General features: G+C 45.8%; 1 protein-coding gene across 2 annotated transcripts in view; it reads right to left on the minus strand.

Moving 5' to 3' along the window:
• Positions 1-2,027: 2,027 nt before the first annotated feature.
• The window catches only part of PKD2L1 (polycystin 2 like 1, transient receptor potential cation channel), a 30,262-nt gene continuing 6,237 nt past the window's right edge, over positions 2,028-26,052 (minus strand). The window contains exons 1-15 of one of the 2 annotated variants that reach the window (XM_009945583.2): positions 22,815-23,211; positions 18,825-18,938; positions 17,335-17,462; positions 15,971-16,227; positions 14,872-15,096; positions 13,670-13,898; positions 13,138-13,308; positions 12,238-12,419; positions 9,947-10,067; positions 9,155-9,253; positions 8,266-8,387; positions 7,842-7,959; positions 7,460-7,596; positions 6,527-6,674; positions 2,028-5,518 (exon numbers count right to left, since the gene is read on the minus strand). In XM_009945583.2, the coding sequence (XP_009943885.2) occupies positions 5,330-5,518; positions 6,527-6,674; positions 7,460-7,596; positions 7,842-7,959; positions 8,266-8,387; positions 9,155-9,253; positions 9,947-10,067; positions 12,238-12,419; positions 13,138-13,308; positions 13,670-13,898; positions 14,872-15,096; positions 15,971-16,227; positions 17,335-17,462; positions 18,825-18,938; positions 22,815-23,109 (2,535 nt within the window). In that variant the 5' untranslated portion in view covers positions 23,110-23,211 and the 3' untranslated portion in view covers positions 2,028-5,329. Of the gene's footprint in view, positions 5,519-6,526; positions 6,675-7,459; positions 7,597-7,841; positions 7,960-8,265; positions 8,388-9,154; positions 9,254-9,946; positions 10,068-12,237; positions 12,420-13,137; positions 13,309-13,669; positions 13,899-14,871; positions 15,097-15,970; positions 16,228-17,334; positions 17,463-18,824; positions 18,939-22,814; positions 23,212-26,052 lie in introns of those variants that run through there. The other variant, XM_075422744.1, reaches the window with a different exon arrangement.

Consider the following 26,052-nt stretch of genomic DNA (forward strand, 5'->3'; position numbering starts at 1 on the left):
GACAATTTATTCACAGCTGAGACAAGGGAGGAAGAGAGACTTTCCTCATATTGGCGGAGTCTGACAGCCACCTCATCCACTGTTGGTGCCTCTTTACCTTTCCAGTTTACAACTGCCAGTGAGTTGGCATATGAGGAGGGTGCGCTCTGCACAAACTTCCTCCACATAGATGCTGTGCACTGGACTTCATCTGGGTCTGTGGGTAACTGGTCATCATCTGGTTCATTATAAACCAGCTCCCGCACAGCTAATTCCCTCAGGTACTGAACACCCCTTTCCATATTGGTCCACTTGCCAGGATAACATACAAAATCGTCACTGAAGGGGTACCTCTCCCTCACGCCTGACAGAAGTCTCCTCCAGAGGCTGAGGACTTGTTCCTTTTTCCCAATGGCCTTGTCAATGCCCGCATCCCTGGCCAGGGATCCCAGCTGCTTGGCTTCCTTGCCCTCTAATTCCAAGCTGCTGGCCCCGTTATCCCAGCACCGCAACAGCCAGGTGACAATGTGCTCGCCTGGGTGGCGGCTGAAATCTTTCCGCATGTCTCGCAGCTCACCCAGGGACAGGGACCGGGTGATGATCTCTGTCTCTATCTCCCACGATGACCCTGGCTCATCGTCATCCCTCCCGGAGCGATCTGCTCTCTTTGCGTCTTTCTTTAGTTTTACGGGGGCGACTGCTACTGGCACAGGTTGGTCATTGGGCTCAGCCACGATGCCTGCAGCTGGAGCTGGAGCAGCTGCTATGCTAGCTGGGGAAACTGAGGCAGACCCTGCAGCTGTGGCAGCGGTGGTGCTGGTCGGGGGGGCTGTGACTGCCTGCTGGGCTGCAGGGGCTGCAGGGCCGGCTGGGGGGGCAGCGCCAGTCACAGTGCCTGCCGCTTCGCTTCCCCCCCTTTCCCCTTTAAGGCACTGAACAGTGTTGAACATGGCTCGGTAGGCATGGGCCAGACCCCAGCACATTGTGGTGATCTGTGTCTCTCTCGAGTTCCCAGGGTGGCAGCACACTTTTTTCAGATATTTTACCAGATTGTCCGGATTCTGTATTTGTTCAGGGGTGAGTTTAAAACACACCACAGGTGCCCACTGCTCTAGACACCTGCCCATGCTATCCCACACACCCAGCCACTCACAGCTATCCGGCCCCGGGGCAGGTCTCTGCACGATGTTCTTAACGACTTGTTTAACCCTAAACAAAAGCTGAAACCCATTCAGGAGGCAGAACAATAGAAACCCGCTGGCCTGAGCATCCCAGGGGTACTCGAAATTCTCAAAAGCCGTTAGGACGAGCCTGAGGGAGAGAGGGGGGGCGAAAGAGTGGGGGAAGGTATCCCCTTCGGTTTTCCCCACAGATTGGGTTTGATTACTAACAAATTCTAAGACGTAGGATCCGAGGTATGGAAATGAGCGCAGTGCCGCATGCAAACACAAGCCTAATTTCATGCACATTGATGTTATCATGTCATAAGTCGATATCGTAAGGTAGAGCAAAATTATCATCCTGATCTTTTTCCCAGTGATGATGAACAGCACAGCATTGAATACATACTGCAAATAAGGATTCAGAAACCACAGCCATCTGATCAAAGACAGAAACATTTTTACTGGCGACTATTTAACACAGAAAAATGAAAAATTTAACAAAATGTAAGAAAGCAGTTTTAACACCCGCTGCTTAGCCCCGCCGTTATCCCTGCCCCACGCTTGGGCGCCAAATTAATGTTTTAGTTTCGGCTGCCGCCGGCAACAAAAGTGCCACGCGGCCGCCCCTCCCCCCGCCGGCATGCGGAGGAGAATGAAAAGAAAGAGGCAGAAACTGGTGAGTCGGGATAAGGGCAGTTTAACAGAACAGCAAACAGAGGGAAACAGGAACAACAACGATACAAATAGGGAGAAAACACAACAACGAACCTTACGACCCATACAGCCGCTCTCCCGAACAGCACTGGCGCCGCGCCCCCCCAAGCCGCGAGTGAGTTCCCGCCGCGCCGCCCCCCCCCCCACCGGAACCCAGCGTGACATCACATGGTATGGAATACCGGGCTCTGTTTGGCCAGGTGGGGTCAGCCCCCACCCCCCGGCTGTGCCCCTTCCTGGAGTCCGGTGAAAATTAACCCTGTCCTGGCCAAACCCAGGACACCTACTCTAGGACACATCATATACACAATGGCATGTTGACAAAGAACAGACAAGCCACAGCTGCATGGAGATGTACATGTAAGAGAAGACACTAACACCAGCCCAGGCATATACCAGTGATAGAACTTGTTTTACACTGAGCAGCACTGGCACCACCAAAATCACAGCGCAGGATGAAGGGTAGTGGTCTTTCTGCCAGACAGGAGGAAAGGAGCTCGCTGACCAGGCTGTGTATGACACCCACGAGACCTCTGCAGACTGTGGTTCTTGCCTCAGCCCAGCCCGAGCTGGTTCAGGGCTCCTCAACAGGGCAGGCCGGCTCCTGCCCCATGTCCCAGAGTAGAGGAGGCTGCCAGGCTCTTCTTGTGGGTGGGAAGCGGGGCTTCCTGCTGCTGTGGCTGCCACCGACAGGCAGAGTGAGCAGCAGACATCTCTCCCAGCTGCAACAGCCCCGCGGTGACCCCATGCTCTCCCTTTGCAGGGGAAAGGGGGCTTCCTGGGATTCAGGCTTGAACAAACCCTGTAGCACAAAGGCAACCATCTTCCTCCTTCCCAAAAGAGCACCCCACATTGCCTGTGAGCTGGTTGCCTGAGGCTGATGGTCACTGTCCCGTGGATCTGATCCCAGATGCCACAGCACTGTCCTCTTGCCTCACCTGCCTTTCCCAACACTTACAGGAGTCCCTGTGCAGAAAGGAGCAGAGTGGTGGAGATTGCTTCCTGGAGTGTAGTGCCAGCAGGGTTCTTCTGTTGCACTGCAGTGGCTGCAGCATCCTGCCTCAGTGGGCGAGTTATCCATGGGGCTGGTCCTGCAGACGCTTGGCACAGCTCAGGAGGGGAACAGAAATACTGGGCAATACAAAGAGGGAGGTCTTGTGCCACCTTTTCTGTTGAGCAGAACAATGAAGCAATACTCTCCCTGTGAGAAATCCAAGACTTTATAAAGCCAGGCCTTACAGATAATCACTTTCACCTTCATTTTCCTGGCAGGACCTGAGTTCAGGATCCTGCTGTCCTCACAGTAGCTGCTGCTATGTTATAGAGCTGAGCCTCAGCCAGCAACATATCTTCCAGTAACTCTGCCAACACAGGATCAACCCCCTGAAGCAGACAATTGCTGCTTGGATCTCTCCCATGATGCCAGACTTAATTCTTCACAGATCAGTATCCCAAGTATTTGGTATCCATGCTGTAACAGACTCAGGACCTCACCCAGTATTCCGAGTCTCTGGAAGAGGCAGGCAGTCCTTCAGAGACTTCAAAAGAGCAGCACGTATTTCGTATTTTGCAATTAGCACTCAATAACCATAGTCTGCTGTTGAGCCAGGATCTAAAACAAGGTCTTACAAACAAATTTAAGGAAGAATATTCCTCTGTGCCACACACAGAGGATCCAATTCATTTACCACAAGGGGCTGTGTGCACTCATCAAGCCCATTAGAGAGCATGTAGCTCCTCTGTTCAATTACAACTTAGCATATGGATTTTCTGTTTAATTAAAATTTGCAAAAAAAAAAAAAGTTTATTTCAGGAAGTTCCGACATAGGCCATTTTCTTCTGGAAAAGACAACAGCTTCAATGCTGAGAGTAGAAGGAAATAAGCAATATTGTTGTTCTGAGTTCTGGAAAAGCTGAAGGTAAGAAGCTCTGGCTCCATTCTGAATTCAGCGGGACTGGGAGTCAAGAACCATGGCAACATCTCACAGAGAAGTCTTATCCCCAACAGCAGGAGCAGCTGATGAGAAGGGAGCTGTGAGACCCTGCAGTTCTGCATCCACAGCTCTTGACTGAAATCTAAGCTCCCTGTGGGCTGGATGAAAAGGTCTCACAGCTCCTGCTAGGTTCCGGCAGCTGAATGACCCTCTGCTTCAGTTTATCAATGACATCTCGTAGCTGTGGCAGCCCTGGAGCCTGGGCCATCAGGAGGCAGGGCTGATACTGAGGTCCTTCAGACATTCCCAGGGAGGCTTTCCCCCAGAACAGTGACGCATCCATCTTGAAGAGGTGGCAATACAAAACGTCACTGCGCAACCACCTCCCCTAAACCTATAATTGCACTACACAGCACACTAAACAGTATAGCATTAATATGGGTTGTTAGCAGTGGTCTGGGATAACTCACATTTCCATTGGCTTTACACCTACAGAGCCTATTTGGGGTTAACTATTGTAAGAATACCAGCTATTAAGGTATTTGGAATACATTGACAGTGGTCCTGTAATAGCTGCAATAGTCTGCACCAACTACAAGGAAAGAGAAGTCTCAAAGTGAAAAATGCCTGGAAAATACGTATTTTGCATGTAACATTCATCTCATTTTCACAATATTCCTGAACTGAAATGGTGTCAGCACCCACAACTGCAAACAGAAATGTTTCCTTGACAAAAATGAGAAGTGTCACAAATTTGTACATACGGTGCTGATTTTCTGAAGTACCTAGAAATGCAAATTAAGGAGTGTGAAATTAGGCAAAATAAAGAGACTTCTTAGTGTCAACAGCAGTGTTAGAAATCATATATCCAGGAGTCTGTCTCCTAACACTCAGACCTCGGACTCTACCAGTAGCAACTGCTTCTGTTTAAAACGAGAGTTGGGAGGAGATGTGAAATATCAGTTAACCAGAGTAAGGTGTTAGTATACTCTTCTCAACATCTGAATCTAAAGTACAGAGAGGGTTGCCAAAGTGTTCTGGAAACAAACTACAACAGAACAAAAATAACTAAATTTCTCCTTTCCATCTCACACTAATTATTATATTCTTATTTGTTTATGTGATTACCACATCTTTGTCCTGCAGACAATTGTTTGTGTTGTGAACAAGTTGCAGTGTGCCACTCTGGACATAGGTGTTCACAGAGTTGTGTGGTCTCTACTTTTTTGGGAAAGGATAGATAAAAGGCTTCATGTCAGCCTCTTCAGAGGCAGAAAACAAATGCAACACCTGGTTCCAAATTTCTAGTTACTCCAGAGATACAGGGGCCAGAAGTTCCAGCTCAGTGACATTACACATCATTATGCTGGAAAAGAGCATCCCTGATTTTTCACATCACCAGGTCCCGGCAACAGTGATACCTGTGTCCATCTGTCCTGATTTTTCTAACAGTGGGGAAACAACTGACAGTGACTTAGTACCATGGGAGGCAGACTGGGAGGACTGGGCTGTTTGCTAGAAGCACACATCAGACTGTGGCTACATGTTTTTGGGCACCTGAGATCCCAGCACACTTGACCTGGGCAAGATGGGGTAGACCCCGTTTTGGGAAGAGTTGCCACTCAGGTTGTTTCCCCACACATGTTCCGTTCCCCAGCTTTCTGCTTCTTCTTTCTGCAGCTGGTCTAGGCTCTGGGGGAGCAGCTCTTCCTGACCGGGTTCTTCCTCCTGCAAACCAGCAGAAAGAGTGACCTGTGCTGTTGCCAAGCTACCAAGAAGTCTAACAACACTCCAGGAGAGAGACAAGGTGTGCACAATTCTTAAATATCTTCCCACATTCTCCCAGAAATTAGTACAATCTGCTTCTCTATTAAAGATCCAATATACTGTTTGCTGCAGTACATAGATGAATGCACATTCAAGCACCAGACAGCCACCCCCTTTCACCCTCTGAGAACGTTCAGAGAAAACCCAGGGCAAAACAAATCTGCAAACAAGCACTCAGATAATCTTTCGGGCATGGTCACATGAGAAGTAGGACCCTATGTACTACTTTTTCAGGTAGTAAGGGATCAGAAAACTACTCTGCAAAAGAGATGCTTCTTTCTGACTCAGCTAGGTCATTGTGTGCTGTTGGACTATTCTTATTATGAAATACATGAATACATGAAGTAACAACATGGCTCCCACATGCCTTTCTGCCTTTGACTTTAAAGCTGAAGACCCAAAATATGCTGGTTGACTGCATACAGGCAGTCTTTGGCAAAAGTCACAAGTCTGCAAAAAGGTGCTGTGGGCACACTGCTGACGATCTTCCACCTTACGTGTGCCATAATCCCCAGGCAAGATGTTAAGATCACAGTCCACAACACCATCACGAGCTGCTCTTGATGGGGAGGACAGGGTGATCTTTTTTGATGTCTGAGGATAAGCAGGTGCAAAGGAACTGAAGACAACTGAACTGCATCTACTACCACAGGAATGAGCTTGGCCTCAAAGGAACTGGAAGGTGTGTTTAAGGGTACTGGTCAACTGCGGCAGCACAAAAGCAAGAAGCTTTTTGTCACTGTGCTTGAACAAAAGAGGCTTGATCATACAAAATGGTGACCCTGCCCAACCTTTTTGTCTTATGTCAATGAGGACTAGGAAAGCAAAGACGATACCAGGTCCATTCACATACCAGGGCTGGTCACCTACCCTGAAGCTGGTTCAAATGCAAAGTGGAGGGTTACCAACCTTGCTAACACTATCCAGTGGTTTGCCCAACAGGTCCTTCCTCTTCAGCTTGTTTCTTTCCAGCACATCTAGCTTGCTCACTACTGCATCAATCTTGGAGCCAATGCTATTTATGGACTGTTCCAGCTGCAGCACACGTTGCAGGAGGCTGAAGACGACATGGAGAGCATTTACAAGCTTTTTCTCATCATGAACAGCAGGATTTGCAGCAGAAATCTTACGGACAATGGGCCAGACCTCAAACAGGAGTGAATGCTCCACATCACAGAACCGATTCATACCCACTGAAGACATAAATCCCTGCTACACTGTGTTTTCATCTGTAATCAGTGATTCTGCTTAGGATGGATCCCAACCAGTCTGGATCTCAATATAATCCCATTATTAAATATTGCACCTGCCTTTCCTTTGATATAGCCCTATGCATATTGCTCAGCATTTCTCAGTAGAAAAATCAGGATGTCCTGATTCTCTGTGCTATATTTATCCCATGCTCCTCCTGTTGAAGAAACAGCTAAGTGTTATTCTCAGACCTGGAGAATGAAGGCCAACTAGGCTATAAATCAAGGATATTTATTCCCATAAAACCTCCTGTAAAGATATCAACTTCCCCTGGCCCAGTTATCCAGGCTAGCTTCTGACCTGAAACATGACAGCATATTGCCTGTGGCCAGCTGACAGCTGCAGACGTTATTCAAGAGGCAGAAAGCAAGATTTCTTAACTCAGTCTTTTACAGGAACAAGCAAACTGCATTACAAGAACTGTCCCAGTTCTCTTCTGACCTGCTCACGTACACATGTGCAAGATGAAAAGGGGAAGACCTTACTGAAACTGCTCAGCATCAGTGTAAACAGTTACATCAGGGAAGGAAGCAGTCAGGAATCAGACTCCTCATCTTCAGAGGGATTAAACTACTGCTAGTACAAACATACACTTGGAACTCTTCTTTGGAGACCCAGCTGGCCTTATTGAGATAGTTATTCCTTGCTTCCATGTATGTCAGATTCTCTTCCAGGTTGTTGTCACGATAGGATTTCCCCAAATTTTCAATCTCTGTATTCAGAGCAACCTAGAAGACAGATAAAGAAACTCCTGCAAAACTGGATGCTAACTCTCTGTCAGCTTCACTGTGAATAACAGAACTTCACAGCAGTGATATGCTCAGCTGCTATCCAGGCAGATTTGGAACCGTGATTGAGTTGCCTGCTTAGTTTATACCACAAACTCAAAGATTCCTGATGCCACTTTGGAGTCATCTCTACCAAACAGAGGGTTTCTTTCCTTGCCGACCCCCCCCCCCTTTTTTTGTTTTACCCTTTTCGCCTCTAGATCATGCTTCATCTGCTGTTGCTCCTCTTCATCAAGGATGTGGTTGCCATCTTTGTCAAACCTGGAGAAGGCTGCTGTAATCTCATGGTCTACATGGCCCAGTCTGCAAAATAGAAAGAGAAAGCTCAAGGCACTGAATCACACTATTAGGCTCTAACACATTTTGAAATTAGCGTATTGTTGTCTCTTGCCAGTGACAAACCTAAACATCCCAAATGGGAAAGAGATAGCAACACGAACCCATTTAGAACAGAATATTAAGCACGTGAGGAAAGATAACTTTTTTTGAGTCTTACATTGCCCAGATCTGAGCTAACTGATCTCTCAGCCTTTAAAACCAGATAATTTAAGTTACCTGTATGACCAAGAGAAAGGAATAAGTGTGCGTCCCTCACGCTGACTCACTTACTCCTTCAAGCTGTTCTTGAAGTCTTCAAACTCCAGTTCTTTCGTTCCATTCTGCAGTGCTTTCTGCACATCAGAAATCCGCTCCTTCTTCAGCTTCAGCCTCATGAGTGTCCGGTTGTAGCTCTTACCAAAAGCACAAAAGGACACCGAACCATGCAGGCAGAACAGTGAAAAACAGGGCAGAGGAGACAATGCAATATGGGTAAGCAGATGCTAAGTAACACAGGGAGATTTTAAGCTTTCCAGAAGCAAAAATACAACACTGCAGAATGAGCCCCATCTCTAAACTAGGATCATGCCTTCAAAGTGACACCAACAAGGTAACCAGGGTCCCTAGGACAAAGTTTGCTCTCTGCTTTTCTCCTCACGATTCTTCCCTTATCTGATCTCCTAGCCAACTGCTGCTTAAGATAACGTCTCAAATACCATTATTTGCAGAATATTGGTCCCACAGCACAGAACTGTGAACTTCCAGGACCTTTTCTGGAATTTGCCCATGGCAAATCCAGAAATAACCCACTAGATTTGTACCAGTAACATGCTCATCTTTGCAAAACAGGACACGCCATTTTATTGATCAAAGTACATGCTATCAACAACTGAAAGAGTTTTGTCTAGAGACTGTCCTGGGGGGAGAGTCTCAGAAACGCTACCAGCATGCTCAGGTAAGAGGATTCCACCCAGCCCCTACTTTCTCATCTTCACATTGCCAAAGCATCTGGGAGCTTGATTTATCTCAGAAAGGAACTGTGACTCCTCTGTGCACCAAGAAGGTCTATCTGGAACTGGCAACCACTGTTTTTCCCTAGTAAATTCCATGTAGGTCAGGAACTTCCAGAAAATGTTTCAGGATTTAGCTAGAAAGTAGCACAGCTTTCACTATTCATCACCTGCTTCAAGATGTCTGAGAGCTGCAGCTCATCCTTCTGGCTTGAAAGCTCCTCCTTGACTTCTGAGTAGGTGTCATTGATGATGGCCAGAAACATGTTCTAGAAAAAGGGGAAGAAAAGAGATAATAAGCATGAGGCATCTTGCCTGCTCCAGCAGCCGAAGCAGCAAAAGACAAGCATAGCTGTGCAGGGCTCAGTTAAACAAGGAGCTGTTTCGACACAGGGTATCCCTTGGGCAAATAAAGGTAGGTGAAGGGAAGGCCCACTTAAGCCACATAGTGCTTTCTCACCAGGGAGGAGGTCCTTGCAGTTAAAGTAGTGGCCAGAGCTACATTTGTTCCCAGCTCAAACACCATCTTTGGTAGCCTCTCCTGCAAGACCTTAGGTTACATCTGGATTCCTAGCACTGGGTATTGAACCTTGTCATTAGAGCATCCTTCTGCATCCATTGCCCGGGAAGCTAGAGACTGTCCCCCATGCTCTGTTCACTGCCTGCTACACAGCAGATTAACTGATCCCCTTGAATTCAGCTACCACATCAGTGGTATTCCCAGTCAGTTTCAGTCTTCACCTTAAAGGATGTGAATATGGCCCTTAATCACCCCGATCATCAAATCCCCAATTGCAATGAAGTGCTCTTTGTCTGCTTTGGTCTGGTGGCACCACAAAGCTATTGTAACAGAAACTTCCTTTTTCTCTAACCATTTGCACTGCACCTAACTCAGGGATTATTGGGAGGGGTCTCTCAAACAGTGCTGTTAATACAGGGGCAAGGACAGCTTTCTTGCTTACCAGGAGCACAAAGAAAACAAAGAACACATAGGTGACGAAGTAAATAGGCCCAAGAACCCTGTTGGCATTGTCAATGGAATTGTAGTCAAAATCACCAAGAATGATCCGAAACTGGGTGAAGCTGGAGGAGAGGAAGAGCAAAAAGTCACACAAGGCACATACATTTTTTCCTACCTCCTCAGACAGTCCTGAGGTGAACCCTGAACTGCCTGCAGCCCAGATGACTACAGGCACAAGCCAGAGCAGGGTCTAAGTCACAGTCTGACTGGTAAGTTAAATGTACCCATAGTATTTCAGGGGTGAATGTAGCTGATCTGGTTATAGCAACAGCTGGCTAGAAAGTAAAACATGGTTTCCACACAAACTTCTGGTTGTCCAAAGCATATTTTGGTCTAAGCAGGAGTTCAAAACAAAACCAACCTGAACTTTCCCTTAAAGTCATTTGATTCATTGAAGCCTTCTCTGGCAAAAGAGTTCATGAGAGCGTGGAAAGAATGTTAGTACTGGACAGTGCTCTTCAACTTTTTGCAATTCAAAACCCCTCTAACAAAGTAAGCATAAGTCTATTGATCAGCAGTTTGCTTATCTCAGTAATCTCTCTTATACCCCTTAAAGGCAGGGCCTGGGTGCCAGAGGTTTGTGGAACGCAGGCTGAAGAGTGCTGCTGTAGTGGTTACCTTACTTAACATCACGCCTTGCCTGAGTGGGCCCATGGACTGAAGGGCTGTCTGAGACTGGGTATCTTAACTCACTTCCCCAACACCCGCTCTTCTGCAGGTGCTCATCCACCCACTGGTCATCCCCTGTCTCAGTTATCTTGATATATTATCTGTGGGATTTCTCTGGAAATTGATCAGTGAAATATAAAAATATCCTCCAATTAAAAAAACAAAGAAAAAAGAAAAAAGACAGACACAGACTGAAGCCATGTGGAGGGAAAAGGACCTTGCAAGCCTGGAGCCTGAAAATCCTGTCTCAGAAACGCAAAGCTCCATTTCAAATTCCTTGCATTTAGACTATTTAGGGAGCTGGGAATGTTCTCCTGGTCTAAGGAAAAGGAATATAGAATTGCTTCCTCTTTGGTTTATATTGTCCCAATGCAGTGATATTGAAATGTCTCCTTCCAGTAAGAAATTATTTTTATCTCTTACTTTGAAAACATCTACTTAATCTTATTTAGACTACTACACAGCATATTTTAGAAAACTTCATGCTGAATTTGTATTAAAATTAGCATTGACTACTTCATTTCTGGAAGTTGGTAGAGTTGTTGTCAAAAATCAGATATATTTATAAATAAATATGAAGTTTCTAAATTTTTCATTTCAGTGTTTAAAGCTATCATCTTGATAAGATAAATGCATTACTTCTGCTTTTTCTGCTTTTCCCTGTGAAAACCCTGTAGCCACAAACAGTATTCCTTCCAAATCTTTGTTTGAATTACAGTGCACTGTCTGATGAAAACCAGAAAAGTTTTCATGCAGCTGTTGTGCAGAAGTGAAAAGATATGATCAGTGAGAGTATTTGAAAGCCAGAGAATCTCAGACTCTGGAGCTTCTATCTGAGCCTCTTCCTTATTAGAAAAAAAAAACAAAACACAAACAAAACATCACCCTGAGCCTACCTCAGAACACTTGTTTTGAGCTATTTAGTTCTTACTACCAGAACTACAGAGAAGTTTAACCTAACTAGGCCTAAAGCTTCCTGCTGGCACATAAAAACACAAATTTGCCACGGTCTCAGTGACAGTCAGACAGCACCCTTCTACCACCTTTATGGACCCACAGCAGGTGAGAAGGTGACAGAAGGTCCCGCAGAACAGAAGCCAAGTTTTCAGATGAGCTACGATGCTTTTCTGCAGAAAGATGTTAAACCACTTTGCATGTTGAGTACCCTTGGTGTGCTTAACAACTCCACATCAAGGGAAAGCTGTCTAAGCTTCAGGAAACTGAAACTTCTCACTAAATGCTCCTGTGAAAAGGCCGATATTTCCATTGAATTGTAGGGCTGCAAGGAATCTCAGTCTGGGAAGCTCAGCTACTTCCATCCCTCATGATAAACACCACACAACCAGAAATCTGTCTGTAACCCTCAATTTTCTCACTGAGTTCTTCTGTCCATGAAGATGTCACAGTTGGAGGACTGTGACTTATTAACCATTGTGGCTTTATTACATTGAGATACAACAGGTGTCTGACTGACATTCAGATTTGCAGCTGGGGAGAGTTTGGAAAGTAGTTAAAATTCTTTTGACAAAATGATGGAAACATGGTTCTGACCTATATGCTTACATGCATTTAACAAAGGTACTGAAGTTTTCCACTTGCGTCCCAAAAAGAAGGTAACCCAGCTGGGCATAGGCAAAGAAGACAATGAAGAACATAATGGCAAAGCCCAGGATGTCCTTGGCACAACGCGCCAGTGTGGAGGAGAGCTGGGTCATTGTTTTGTTAAAGCTAATATACTTGAATACCTGCAAGAAGAAAGAACAGGGACAAAGTTAGGTCAAACCATCAGCTAGGTCAGTCTGTCATAGATGCACACGCTTACTAAGACAAGAGGTTCACTATAGTACCAAAGGACCAAGATGACAGCCAGGCTAGGGGAATGGTGGCTTAGACTTCGGGATATTTGTCCCAGGTGTGCCACCATCTTCACATGGGATCATAAACATATGACTTTGGTCCCTGTGACAAAAGAAAATATAAAGAGGGACTTGATATAAGGACAAATGTCTTGAGGCTAATGAGAACCTGCAAGTATACCATGGCTTTCCACCATGCCAAGATACTTCAGTTGAAATGCAAAGTCCATGCCAACAGATGAGTCATTTCCAGTCGTTGGGTCGCCATCATGAAAGTAAAACATAGTTTGCCAGATTATCCTCCAAAATACTAAAACAGTGCAGGATGGACAAGGTTATATTGTACTCAGGATTTTCTAAAACCACTTCTATACCACAACATCTGAGCTCACCTCCCCGTCCATTATCTCCAAATAACTGGCCTCAGAATGCAGAGCAAAAAGTTACCTAGATTTACTGCAAAACAGAGTGTACAACTTTGAGGAAAATCCTTCTCTGCTATATAGCTACTACCCTCATTCACTCAAAGGGATGGAAGAGTCAGCTCCAAGCTATCCAGAGGAAGAGCTCTGAGACTGGAGGCCTGGCACCTCCCAGACCCCCTTACCTTAATCCAGGCAAAGAATAAGTTGACTGCATTCATATTGTTGTACTGTGTCTGCCAGAATGCCAGGAACTCGAAGTCTGCGTAGGTGTCGGGGTGTTTCAGCAACTCTCCCAACAGCCTGTTCACCTCAATGGTGCGAAAGATGTGAAAGCCAATAGCGACGATGGACAGCTGCAAAGGTGAAGAGTCTACAGTGACCACTGTGCCTATGCTTTCCACAGAAATTAAAGTGTCACTGAATTCCTTGTTATCACACTTCAGTTGCAGTCTACTGGTGGGGAATGGAAATAAGGTTTTAACGCACTGAATGATGCCCTAAATTCACAGCCTCTCAGGCATCTCTAAGGAAAGAATTTTTCTCCTAACAGCTCATAGAATCACATGTATCCATTTACTCTGTTAGCTCATTTTGCTATTGGAGCAAAACTTGTGCCAGCTCTTATCTAGACCAGTTTCCCCATTCCTTCATTTGTTTTGGCTCTTATACCTCTCTGCAACTGCTCTCCCCAAAAAAGCATGCAAGGATCCTCACCAGAATGACAACCACGTCCAGGATGTTCCAGATGCTGGTGAAGTAGTGAAGCTTGTGGATACGCAGCTCCAGAATCTCCTCCACCACGTAGTAGAAGATGAAGACACAGAAGACAATTTCACAGGCGACAATAAAGAAGTCCCATGTGCTAACATATCGTATAAGCTTCACTGTCCGGATTTGCCAGGAGGGAATGGCACCACCAGTGGCTGGAAACTCAACCACTAACCTTGACGGGGACAAGAAAACTGATAATTACAGACAGGTAGAGGGAGGCTTTTAGATAATTTTGAGAGGCATCAAACCTGAGTACGAGCTATCCACCAAACCACAAGTGGAAGAGTTGTGCATGTGTTTATGCAGCCTTAGCTCTGCTGCTTCACTGCCCGTGATAGGAAAGGGTGAAAGGTGAAGAGAAGTGTGACCGGTTATGTCAGGAAGACCAATTCTTCTTACTAGTCTACACAACATCTACTGACACCACTCAGTCCTAATCCCCTGGTGGACCATATTGAAATATTTGCATTTTAAGAAACTATGGCATTGTATTGAGTCTGGCTGAGATGGAGTTAATTTTCTCCATTGCAGCCCTCAGTGCTGTGCTCTGCATCAGTAGCTGGAAAGGTGTTGATAGCACACCAGTGTTTTGGCTATTGTTGAATAGTGCTCACACAGCATCAAGGTTGTCTCTCCAGCATCCCCCCACAGTAGGCTGAGGGGTGGGCAAGACCCTTGGGAGGGGACAGTCAGGACAGCTGACCAAAACTGACCAAAGGGATATTCCATACCACACAACATCTGTTCAGCAATAAAAGCTAAGAGAAGGTGGGGGCGGCGGGCAGACAGGGACTCGGACTTTGTTATTAGGACATTTGTTGTCTGCTTCCTGGAGCAACTGCTACACGCACTGAAGGCCTACTTCCTGCTGAGTGGCTGGACATCGCCCGCTGATGGGAAGTGGAGAATAAACCTTTTGTTTTCTTTTGCTTCCACAGGAAGTCTTTTCTTTTGCTTTATTAAACTGCCTTTATCTTAACCCACAAGGTTTTTTTCCATCTTATTTTCTCCCCTTGCCCTGTCCTGCTGAGGAGGAGAGGGATAGAGTGGCTTGGTGGTCACTCAGCATCCAGCCAGGGTCAACCCACCACAGGCATTGAGGAAGAGGCAAAAGGCAGAAGAATATTCAGCAGGACTCTGCTTGCCTCAGAACGCAGAACAGATTGATATTTGCATTATACACAGAGAAATCAATGAAGACAACTCTTGTCCCCCGATCCAGCCACAACTTCTCCTTCAAGACTTGCAGGGCTTCAGCACTCTCTTCTCTGGTCAACTTGAGGTCTATGTAGTATCCTCCCCCACTGTAACTGGTTAGTCTTCCCCAGTGAGATGAGCCACCCAGCTCCTCCTCAGAATGGTACCTCCACCTGCAACAGTCAAGACATAAGCAAAAGCATCACCATCTCAGGCTTGGATATGACCTTGTAGCCAGGAGAAATTAGACGATATCTTCAAGGGACAGAGCATTTTTTAGTTAAAGAGTTGGCACTTAATTCCTGCTGCAGATCTGAGCCTAAACAAGTGTTTCATTATTGATAGATTTCTGACCTAGTGCTTCCCAGCAATGACAGAACATGACTTGCGATACTGTGGATGAAAAATTCTGCAGGTATGCTGGCTATGCCACAGTCCTGTTTGCATGGAAGTTACTCCCAGGATCTGCTGTATTGCCTTCTACCATGCTCGCATACAACCCTCTGCTTAGAACACACTTGCACTCATATTTCCTTATGAACAATAGCTTCTCATTCACAGACTAATATTCATGCATCAAGCGAAGAGTTATTAAACTGCAGCTACCTCACATCATTGTAAAGAAATAGATTTTCAAGACAGAAGAGATGCACTCCCTTCTCTCTGGCTCCTGAAATCCAGAAGGGAAACAGATAGCACCATCCATTTGGTAGATTTGGTCCCAAAGCTCTCTATTTATCCTGACTCTCTTAAAAACAGACACTCTACCTAATTCTCCACTAGGTTTTTCATGACTTTCCCAAGAGGTCCCACTCTGCCACTCATTCTGTTATGCTTTTCCTCAAAGAGGCACTTGACCTTATCGATAGACAAAAAGGACTTGCTAGCGCAGACTGCAAGGGGAATTCCAGCCTTATACGAAAATCTCAACCCTGGCATCCTGTGGATCAGTAGACCTTATTTTATCTACAAGAGACTAATTTGGGGCAACTTAAAAAAAAATAAATCACAGGTTTTCTAATCCTGAACAACAGAACATGTACTTACGCTGTTCCATTGATGAGTCCAAAGGAGACCCTTTCCTCCCTGTCTTCTGAGTATACATCATAGCAGCCTGAGATTTCCTCCTTGAAGTCATCATGGACCACACAGGAATTGTTCTTCACCTTCAGTTGTCGCATGCGTGGGACACCCAGCAGCAGGTTCTCATAATAGATGTATGACTGGGCACCGTGCGCTACCAGGGACTCGTTGTTGTACCACTTTGTCCAGTAAAGATTATCCAGAAGGGGACCTTGTACATACTGCAAGACAGGAGAACAACTTCTTCATAGCCCACATACAAGAGGAATTTTCTTGGCTGGGGCTTGAGACAGTAAGGCCTGACCTCTCTACTCCCCAGGATGGAAAGTAGTAGAAGCTTGTGTTGGATGTATGATAAGAAGGGGAAAGACCAGGGCTGGTGGAGCCACAGGGTGGAGGAGGAATGCTGGGCAGCAGGGTCACTGCTGGCTTCTCGCAGGCCCTAATATGGTTGTTGCACCTTGCTGGGTTAGTTGAAGAGATATTTGCCCTGCAAGCATCTTCGTCACTTCCACCTCAGTGAGCACAAGTCTCAAGAAACTGTCCTGGCATGAGGTGTGAATTATGAATGGGGGGGTGCCAGTGCCCTGGAAACAATGGTGGAAAAACAATAGTGCCATAGTTCATTTTACTTTTTTTAATAGACCAGGAAAAGACAAAGCTAACTGACAAACAATTTCTGGCTGGCTGTCAGAGGTGAGTGGTTCTTTGACAGAAATGCGATAGACCCTAGACATGTTTTCCCCTCTTCATTCTCTTTGATAAAAGTCAGTGCAAATTTTAATCCAGCTTCTTTATAAACAATCTGTAGATCAGACCAGCCCAGGCATGAATTACAGGCAGGTTAAGTATGCTGTTCCCACAATTGCCCATGAAAATGGACATAGGCTTATAACCAAGACACCAGCATGAAGACATTGGACTGTAGGATTCAAAGACATTTCTGCCACAAGGAAACTGGAGTAAGCCACTTAGCCTCTTCAGGCCAGTACTCCCTATCTGTGCAATGAGCACTGCATCACAACAATTTCTTTTTGTTATGTCCTGCCTGTCTAGCTGTTAAGTTTCCGTGGAATGGACTTTTCTGGGCACACACAACACAACCTAGCCAGTATCCTGGCCACACTGCTCAGAGGGATAAATTATGTTTTAAATTAGTGGATATTTTGCATGCAAATGATATTGTAAGCATTGTTAGTAGCTGGCAAAATCTCGCGGCAGCAAAATGCCTTGCTGAAAGCACTAGGTAGCACATTCAGAGGGAACTGAATATCCCAGTCCAGGTGAGGCTTCCAGGGCTCCCCATGCCCAGCCAGACTTGTACTCACCCCCCAGAAGTCAGCCATGCTCCCAATGGACTGGAAGGAGACACGGCCATCCGTAGAGGTCTGCAGGAAGAGCTCAGACATCACTTTGGTGTAGTAGTAGGCACTGGAACTTGTCATTCCATATGTCACTAAGAGAAGACACAAGAGGAGGGTCCTCCCTTATACCCGAATATTGGAGCCTGATATAAATACATGTATATATTCACTTTCTGTGTAGCTTATGCTATCACAGGTAAGCTGAGCAAGGCACAAGATAAAAAAATTTGAGAGATGTAATCATATTACTTTCTGCTTTCTTAAGGATTTACAAACTTATCTGTTGAATGTTAAAGAATTTAAACTGTCATACTGACAGACTATAAAAATTTAAAAGCCAGAGAAGACCACTGGATGATGCAACTGAACATCCTAGGTAGCAATCTTTTTCCTCAGACAAAATTTCTTTCAGAAATTTTCTCTCAGAACAAAGTCCATGATCTGTATTTTGAAGTTCTGATCAGAATCCATAAAGGTATAGAAACCATCCATTTTCCAAAGTGGAACACTTCAGTTAAGTTCTTATTTACCAAGAAACCTCAAACAGGAGCAGGCTTTAACTTCCCTGAACATGTTGTTTCAACTATCCAGTGCTCCCTCCTGCAGAAAAGCATCCATCACGGTGAACACTAAGAACATGTCCAGCTGTTGAAAGGGTACCATGAAAATAAAGCAGCAGACATTCAAGACACACACACCCCCACACACCACTTCTGGATGAGTCACTGTGTGACCACACATAGGTCTGTGTGCATGTCTTGCTTCTCTAGGAAGAGTGACTGAAGCACTGTCTCCCTGGGCCTGTGTGATAGTAACTCAGGTTAGTATTGTCTATCTCTCCTGCCATAGAGTCCATGAAATATAATCCTCTTTGCTGTCCCATGTCACAGGTGCTCATTTGTGATAATGAATGAACCTTCCCATAAAACAAACAGCCATTGTTCTACCCACACAAAGACCGTTAGCGTTCAGTATAAGGATGCATTAAATCCACCCAAGAGCAACAGTGTGAGCTGCCATCTGCTTTATCACCTCAGCCACCCCTCCAGTCTCAGAGGGGAAAAATCTCTCTGAACCTTGTGTCTTTGATCCCAGGAAGTTTCTAGAGCTGCTCTCTGGGTCTTGAACATTTGCTGTGAAACTAAAAGATCCTGGACAGATTCTCCCAGGACTATGGAGTCAATGGCTAGAACTGATAACATGGATCAGAAAACATTGCTTAAACCTAACCAATAGCAATTAGGTTTACAGCAATAGTCTGTTATTTTACTTCTACGTGAAACGGCTGTTCTGTAGGGTGACAACGCATCTGCCTGCTACAGTGACTGTGCGTACAATAAATTTAACACCTACAATTTAATACCACCAGTGAGGAAGTCTAATAATAAAACCTCATGTTATTCCTCTCACACATCACACAGAAAAGACACCTATGAGATATGGCAGCCACTTACGTAGACAGATGTCCACCAAGAACACAACATAGACTAGCAGCTCTCGCAGTGTGGTCTTCACATAAAGCTCTCTGTTTTCAGCTGTGTTCTCAGTCAGCGTAGTGCCCCACAGACCTGTTGGGTGTAAAGAAGAAACTGGAGAGTTTTGATGGCCATTCTCAAAGGCCACATGAGGAGTTGGAAGTCCTGTTCCCAAAAAATGGTGATGGGAGTTGGATTTTTGTCACTTTTCAAACCAAAACCACTTTTTATTTCAAAACTTGACTAAGAGCTGTAAAAATGTGTTAAATAACCCCTAAAGAGAACTAGTCCAGTATGAACAAAAGGTTTGGGGCTGACGAAAACTGAAATATGCTGGCTTTCTTATTTTGCTGAATCACTCTCAAGTTTTCTGTTTGAGTTCAATATGAACTGATCTTTTCCTACCTGTTTTTCAGCTTACTTTTGGCAGAAATCCAGTCTTTGTCACAAGTACTCTTGAAACCACAAAATTTCATCTCAGTCATCCATGTGCCAACAGCTGACCTTCTGATAGGACTTCCATAGCAGAACTGCATCCGATGTTAGCTTTACAACTGTTAGTCCTCTTATGTATACGGAACCATCAGGCACCAAATATTTTCCCTTGCTTACCTGAAAACTCTTGAAGATTTCTCGCCAAAATCTCAGACAACCCAACTCAATATTTTCCCGCATAAAATTTAGAGCCAAATTATCTTCAGGATGTCTATAAATGGAGCTCTGCTGACTTCAATACAGTTATGCCAATTGTACCAGATAGTGATACAATGTCTTCACACAGTGAAAGCAACTCATTAAATGTCACCAGCATTGATCAAACAAGAGAAACATTTCCTTTAAAAGGAGCCTTGATATTTTGGGTTTGATGAACCGCCGGATACCGTTAGTGTATTTGTTTGTTCTTTTTGTAATGGCTTTCTGCTGCAATTTCTGAAATGCTGCTGAAGTTGAAAGACATAAGAACTTCCACTTGAAAGCCTAGTGATGGAAGCCATGTCAATAATACCCATAGTCTAGCTGCTTTCTGCAGCTCCTAGAGAGCTCAGCCCTGATGCCCATCTCTGGTAGTATGTAACAATCACCTTTCTGCAAGACAGGATCAAAGCTGATGAAAGGCCACACGTTTGAAGTCATCTCTGGCAGAAGATGAAGTGCTTTTTTCCTTTGGAGCAGAAGTGGTACAGTGTTCTGTGCATACTTACTCCTGTCCTTTCAATAGCTCTTTTGCATCTCAACAGATTAGAGAGCTTTTTGCACCGTCAGCTACCATAGTGACTGTTGCAGCATCTGCCCTCACTCCTGGACAGACAAACCAGTAGCCTGTTCTGGACATGCCAGACCAGCAACAGAAATGAGAGCCTGGAGAAAATCTGGATTAACTCATGTGCAGAAGAGAGTAGTATGTGGTCTACAGGAATCTCCACAAGGAAAGCAAGGGGAAACAACCCAACCATCTGTTCAGGTCACTTTTAAATGACCTCCTTCATCCCCAAATATGACTACATCACAATCTCTTGACAGGTTTATTTGGTTTTCCGTGAGGCAGGGAACCCCTAATATCCACATGCTGGGAACAGAGGCACAGACTTTCTTTGCTTCAGGAAAGAAGTATAGTCAGGAACACCTAAATTCAGGGACACTCAAACATCCTTGAAAATCTGCTTCGGAGGCTTGCCCAAAATTATACCTGGAAGACCATGACACTGGTCCGGTACCCTTTCAGATTACATCCAGTAATTGCAAAACCGTATCAGCTGAGGTTTGGTTTCAGCTGCTTCTTTAGGAAATATGACATGGAAATACACTACCTCATACAAGAAGCATGTCCCCACCTGTGTTTCCTTTGGCACCACCTACCCCCTTGGGGATGTAGCTGTTTTGGACGTAACATTTGTAGTAGAAGGATACTCAAGACTAGAAGACATCTGGGCTTCCTTATGGCATCCTGCATGACTGTCCAGCACTCACAAGGCAGAATCTAGAAAATGGGCAATTATTGCAATTTGTTTTTAAGTGCCTTCCTGCTAGTAACAAGTTACTGGTAAGAATTAACGACACCACCTACATTATCTTCTCAGGCTGCTTTTAAACCAGATTTGTGACCCTAGCTCATGGTCTTGAGTACAGCTGGAGATCCTCTTCCAAAGGCAGTGGAAAGCTGGGAGTCCCTGAACAGCCACTGTGCCACCCAGATACCCAAAGTGTGTCTGTAGGCTGGCCATGAAACAGTAGAGGCGTCAGGAGGCAGGCAGAAACCAGGGGGCACAGAGTTGCTCAGACATAGTTTAGAGAGGAACAGGCCTCAGCAGGGGCACCAAGAGCAGCAGCTGCTCACTGGTAGTCCAGCCGAGTAGCTGGTGAGTACAAGAACTCAATAATCTGACTATAACCAGTACCCCTGAAGATCTCTGGACATGTAATCCCAAGGAATGGTTTATAAGAAGAAAAAAAAAAAAAAAAAATCACAAACAGTCCTTGGCTAAGCAACTTACCTTTACTACCTCTGTTTTCCATGTGATTAAACAGAAGGGGAGAACCAGCAATATTTGGAGAGGTAATGAAAGATAATGAGCACCTAGTAAAGATGCAAAGGAAGGATGCAAATTCCTCAGGGAAAACGCCCCCACCTCTGTGAGGCTGAGAGAGGCCTTTCTTCCGGCTGCACTGGCATTCGGATCTCATCTTTCCAGCTCTGGTCTGTCCTACAACCCTATTTACCACCCTCGCTGGCAGGACACACTGCTGCAACAGTCACAGAAGAAGGAAGTGCTGTAGGGTCCTAACAAGTATTTCATTCGCATGCTCCAGTTTCAACCCTGGAATCTCACAAATGGAATTTTGATTTCAAAATATGGATTTGTTTTTCCTTTTTAAGTCTCAAACAACACGTAGAAGAAAGGATATCAGAATAAAGCAGGTAAACGATACACTGCCTCTGAGCAATCTGTAATTACCTATCAGGCCCACCCAGCATTGCTCCCTAGGCAGGAGAAACATCTAAAGCCTCAGCTTTGGCTTCCACATGAATTAATAGTGTTAGACTGTAACTGCAATGACAAGTAAGAACGAACCGATTGTAGAGGGGCAGTGCCAATTCAAGATCAGGCTATACTGTTATTCCCTCACTTGTACTGCTAGAGGGTACGGCTCTGAGAAAAGCCCTTGCCTTCCAAGTCAGGGAGAAAAGACACATTGGCAGGAAAATAATTTCCACAAAAAATACAGTTTCTTGCTTTGTCTTCCCTGTTTTTACAGTATTAGGACTTCATACCTTCTATAAGAAACTGTTCAACAATGCTCCTGCCCAGGGCTGTATCCTTACAGGAGACCTAACTTGCTCCCAGGTTTTCGATTGCCTCTGAAAAAGTCTATATAATATTTCATTCCCCTTTGTCTTTTTAACTGGAAACTAGCACCTCTTTCTTTCATCCGTCTTCAAGCAAAGCCTTGTTTAATATGTTTCTGTTATCCTCTGCATTTCAGTCCTGACAGTGCTAAATTTTCTCTGGTGGATATTTATATCTGTTCTTAAGTTACTGTAATACAGAGGCTGTTACCACTCCATCTAGAAAATGCAGACAAGGACAGAATAGTCTCATCACCAGAGTGACGGCTCCCATGGATTCAGGACACCTAAGCTCTGTGCAAAGCTCTGCCAGCAGATTCACTGCATAACCCTGAGCACACCACTTAGTCTGTACCACCTGCCTTGTATCAAAGGTAACAAGACAGACCCTGGAGCTACAGCAAGACACACAGAATGAGGATGTTCCTTCCAGGTCAGCCAAAGATGATCTCCAGAGTGATGCTGGTCTATGTTGAGCAGGTTCCTCAGCTACACAGACACTATGGGCTTTCTACCTTCTGCATCCCCACACTCTCACACACACCCCACACATCCCCCCCGCCTGTACCATCGCTCTTCCTGAGAGCTAGTAGCTCCTTTCTAGTGATATGTCAGCACTTTACCTCGGATGCCCCTGAAGACGTAGAAGCAGCACTTGAAGAAAGGACTTTTCTTCCCATCCACAGCTTTGCTCTGCTTTTCCTGGTAGGGCAGTGGATCCCCCACCTCTTCAAAGTCCTCATAGGGATTCTCCAGGATGGACTTGGGGTTGTAGATGGCTCGAATCTTCAAGGAGGTGGAGGGAGAACCATTGTAAACAGGATTGTCCCAAGCTTTCCTCCCCACTGCCTCCAGTTCGTGCTCCTCCGAAGCTCTAAAGTGGCTTTCAGCTCTGTTGTTTAGGTGAGACGAGGTCATAGCTAGTCACTGCCAGCAGAAGTACTCTTAAACTGGAACTGTGAAGATTGCCTGCCCAGGCTGGAGCCGTAGGCTAGCAGAGAGAATCAGTCAATGCCAAACAGCTCGTCCGCCGCAGCAGCCCGGGAAAGGGCACACCACCAACTCCCCCCCCCGCACGTCCTCTCTGCCTTTATACCAGCACAGCCGGCGGCAGCTGCCGGAGGGGTGGCACTGCCCCTTGGTAGGGGCCACCATCGGTCCCGTCACCCAGCAACCCTGCGAGCACCGACACGTCCAGGAGACCTGCTCTGCTTCCCAGCGGAGACGACAGACCCGGAGGCAGCTAGGGGACAGCCCTGCACTGAGGCGGGGCGGGCGGCGGTGGGCGCTTAACGGGACCCCTGGGCTGCCCGCAGCCCGGACCGGCTCCGGCGGGGCGGGCAGCCGAGCTGGGACCCGCTGCAAGCGCCGCCGGGGAGCCTTTGCTCCGGGGGTCGGGGAAGCCCCGAGCTCTCGGCAGAGTCGCCGAGCAGAAGCGGTCGCCGTGCGCGGCAGCATCCCGGTGCCGTGCCCAGCACTGCGGACGCGTCAGGAAGGCAGCGGATTTTGGCCTAAAGCATGATCCCCAGCATCCTCTTTGCTATCTCCTTTTGGAAAAGCGGGACTCAAAAACGGGAATAAACTCCTGGTTTTCATTTTGGAAAACAGGGGCTGGACTCTTCTGCTTTTGCAGAATTTCCATAAGCCCTGCAGTGCCTGCTGGCCCTGAGGCAAATTTGAGAAAAAACGGGATTATACCAGGCAAAACAACAAAGAATAATAGCTAGGGGTTGCCAGCATTTCCCCTGGCCAGCAGCAAGAAGCAGTCCCAGGCCCCACAGAGGTGCTGGATGCCTGTGACTGTACCCCTCGAGAGGAGGATCAGGTGATGCCTCAGCCCTGGGACGACAGGCTTCTGTCTTGGTGATAAGATGGTGAATGAACACCTAGCCCGAGCCTGGTCCCTCCTCAGGTCTTAATATGGAAGAGATGCTTCTCCATGGGTACTGATGGTAGCTGTTTTTCTGACATTACCCAGGGAAGCAATGCAACTCTTGCGCCTGTAGGGCCACAGGGCTCAAAGGTTCAACAAGCAACCTTGTTGTTTTCTCTGGACTAAAGTGTCCGTACAGGTGATGTTGCCAGGCCACCGAGGATGTGCAGAGATGTCCTCTAGATGTCATCTACCTGATCAAGCTTCTTGAGCATTGAGCTTCTTGAACAACTGTGAGGCAAGACATAATTTGTCACAAGGCAGTAAGACAGCAGCAGCTGGTGCAAAGGTCACTGGAGGTCTGGGATGGATCCTTGGACTGAATTTGATAGGATTAGGGCCTGTTAGGGAATTATGTGAATTATGTGATGCTAGGATTAGGCCTCCAGTCCCTGTCACCTGGCCAGAGGCTCTGTTACCTGTGAGCGATTCATCCCAAGCATCTCAAGTCTCACAACAGGCTACAGCAGCACGCTGCTGGAACAGCATCCTGTCAGCTGGCTTGCATTCACCCACGAATGAAGCAGAAATTCCACACTGGAGGGAATACTGACTTCTAAAATTAATTAAAAGACTTCATCTGTTGCAGATCATGTGAGAAGAGAAGAAAGGGAGAAGAGGTACATTTAAAAAAAATCCGACAAATTATCTTAATCATGTTATATTGTTTGCATAAGGTTGTTAGTGCTCTGACTTCCTTTAAATTGCTGATTCAAAGAGCTAATTGAAACAAAATGCTTAAAAAAATAAAATCAAGTTATCTTGAGGTATACACACACAAACACCCCCACTACAATTTTCCATCGAGATTCCCTCAACTAGGAGCATTAGAGCTACTACTGATGAGCAGAACTAAATAGGATAAAATACAAAGATACTGTCTACTAAGAAAGGCTGCTATCACAAAAAAGACAGCCTTAAGAACAAGGAATATCCTTTATTATACTGCCGTGGTTAGGAAACGGACCTGCTTCCAAGTGCATAAACCATCCTTCAGGTTCCTGCAAATCTTCTCAAATTTCTCTTCTGCATTTCTTGAAATTTGTTTTTCCCAGTGATGTCTTCTGGCCTAATAAAATGTATTACTTATCCCCACGCGCCTTTTCTTGTTTGCAGCAATAACGTGGCACATCAACAGCTATAACAACTCTACTACTGTAACAAGGTTAAATTCTACAGCACTTACCCATAGCTCAGCAGAAACTGGGCAGGCATTGCAACTCGGGAAGCTTTGCATCCTTCAGAAATAGTTCTCACATAATCCTGTGCAAAGGTCTCCAGAAACAGGACAGAATGTGATGGTGGGACAAGTGACACGTCACATGTGTCACATCCAGTGCTTGTGAGTATTTTAGCAATGGCAAACATAGTACTTACAAATTTCCATGGCATGACCATGTGTCTGTAATCAGTCTCTTGACCTCATCCAAACCTGCCCTTTTTCACCAGCTTTTCACAGGGGCATGAGCTAATCTGATTGGGGTAATACAGACTTTTTCTCTTAGTGTACAATTTGGCTTACCAGTGTTTGTAATTATAGGTATAACACCTCAAAGGGTCTCAGGAAAATTGAGATCACAGCACTCAAAGGGTGGGCATGCAGGAGCCTGCATAGTTCTTGTGTGGTTTTGTTTGTTCTTTTTAAATTGTTCCTCTATATAGCTAATCTATGGTGCTTATACAGTATGAATAAATCTACACCATCTCCCCACCCCTCCCTCCTTCCCAGGTTTAACTTTACTCACAATTTTCTACCTCCTCCCTCCAAGCAGTGAAGGGGAACAGGCAATGGGGGCTGTGGTCAGTTCATCACACATTGGCTCTGCTGCTCCTTCCTCCTCACCCTCTTCCCCCGCTCTAGCATGGGGTCCTTCCCACGTGAGAGAGTCCTCCACAAACTGCTCCAGCCTGAGTCCTTCCCACAGGCT

The sequence above is a fragment of the Opisthocomus hoazin genome, chromosome 6, assembly GCF_030867145.1.
Source record: "Opisthocomus hoazin isolate bOpiHoa1 chromosome 6, bOpiHoa1.hap1, whole genome shotgun sequence".
Lineage (NCBI taxonomy): Eukaryota > Metazoa > Chordata > Aves > Opisthocomiformes > Opisthocomidae > Opisthocomus > Opisthocomus hoazin.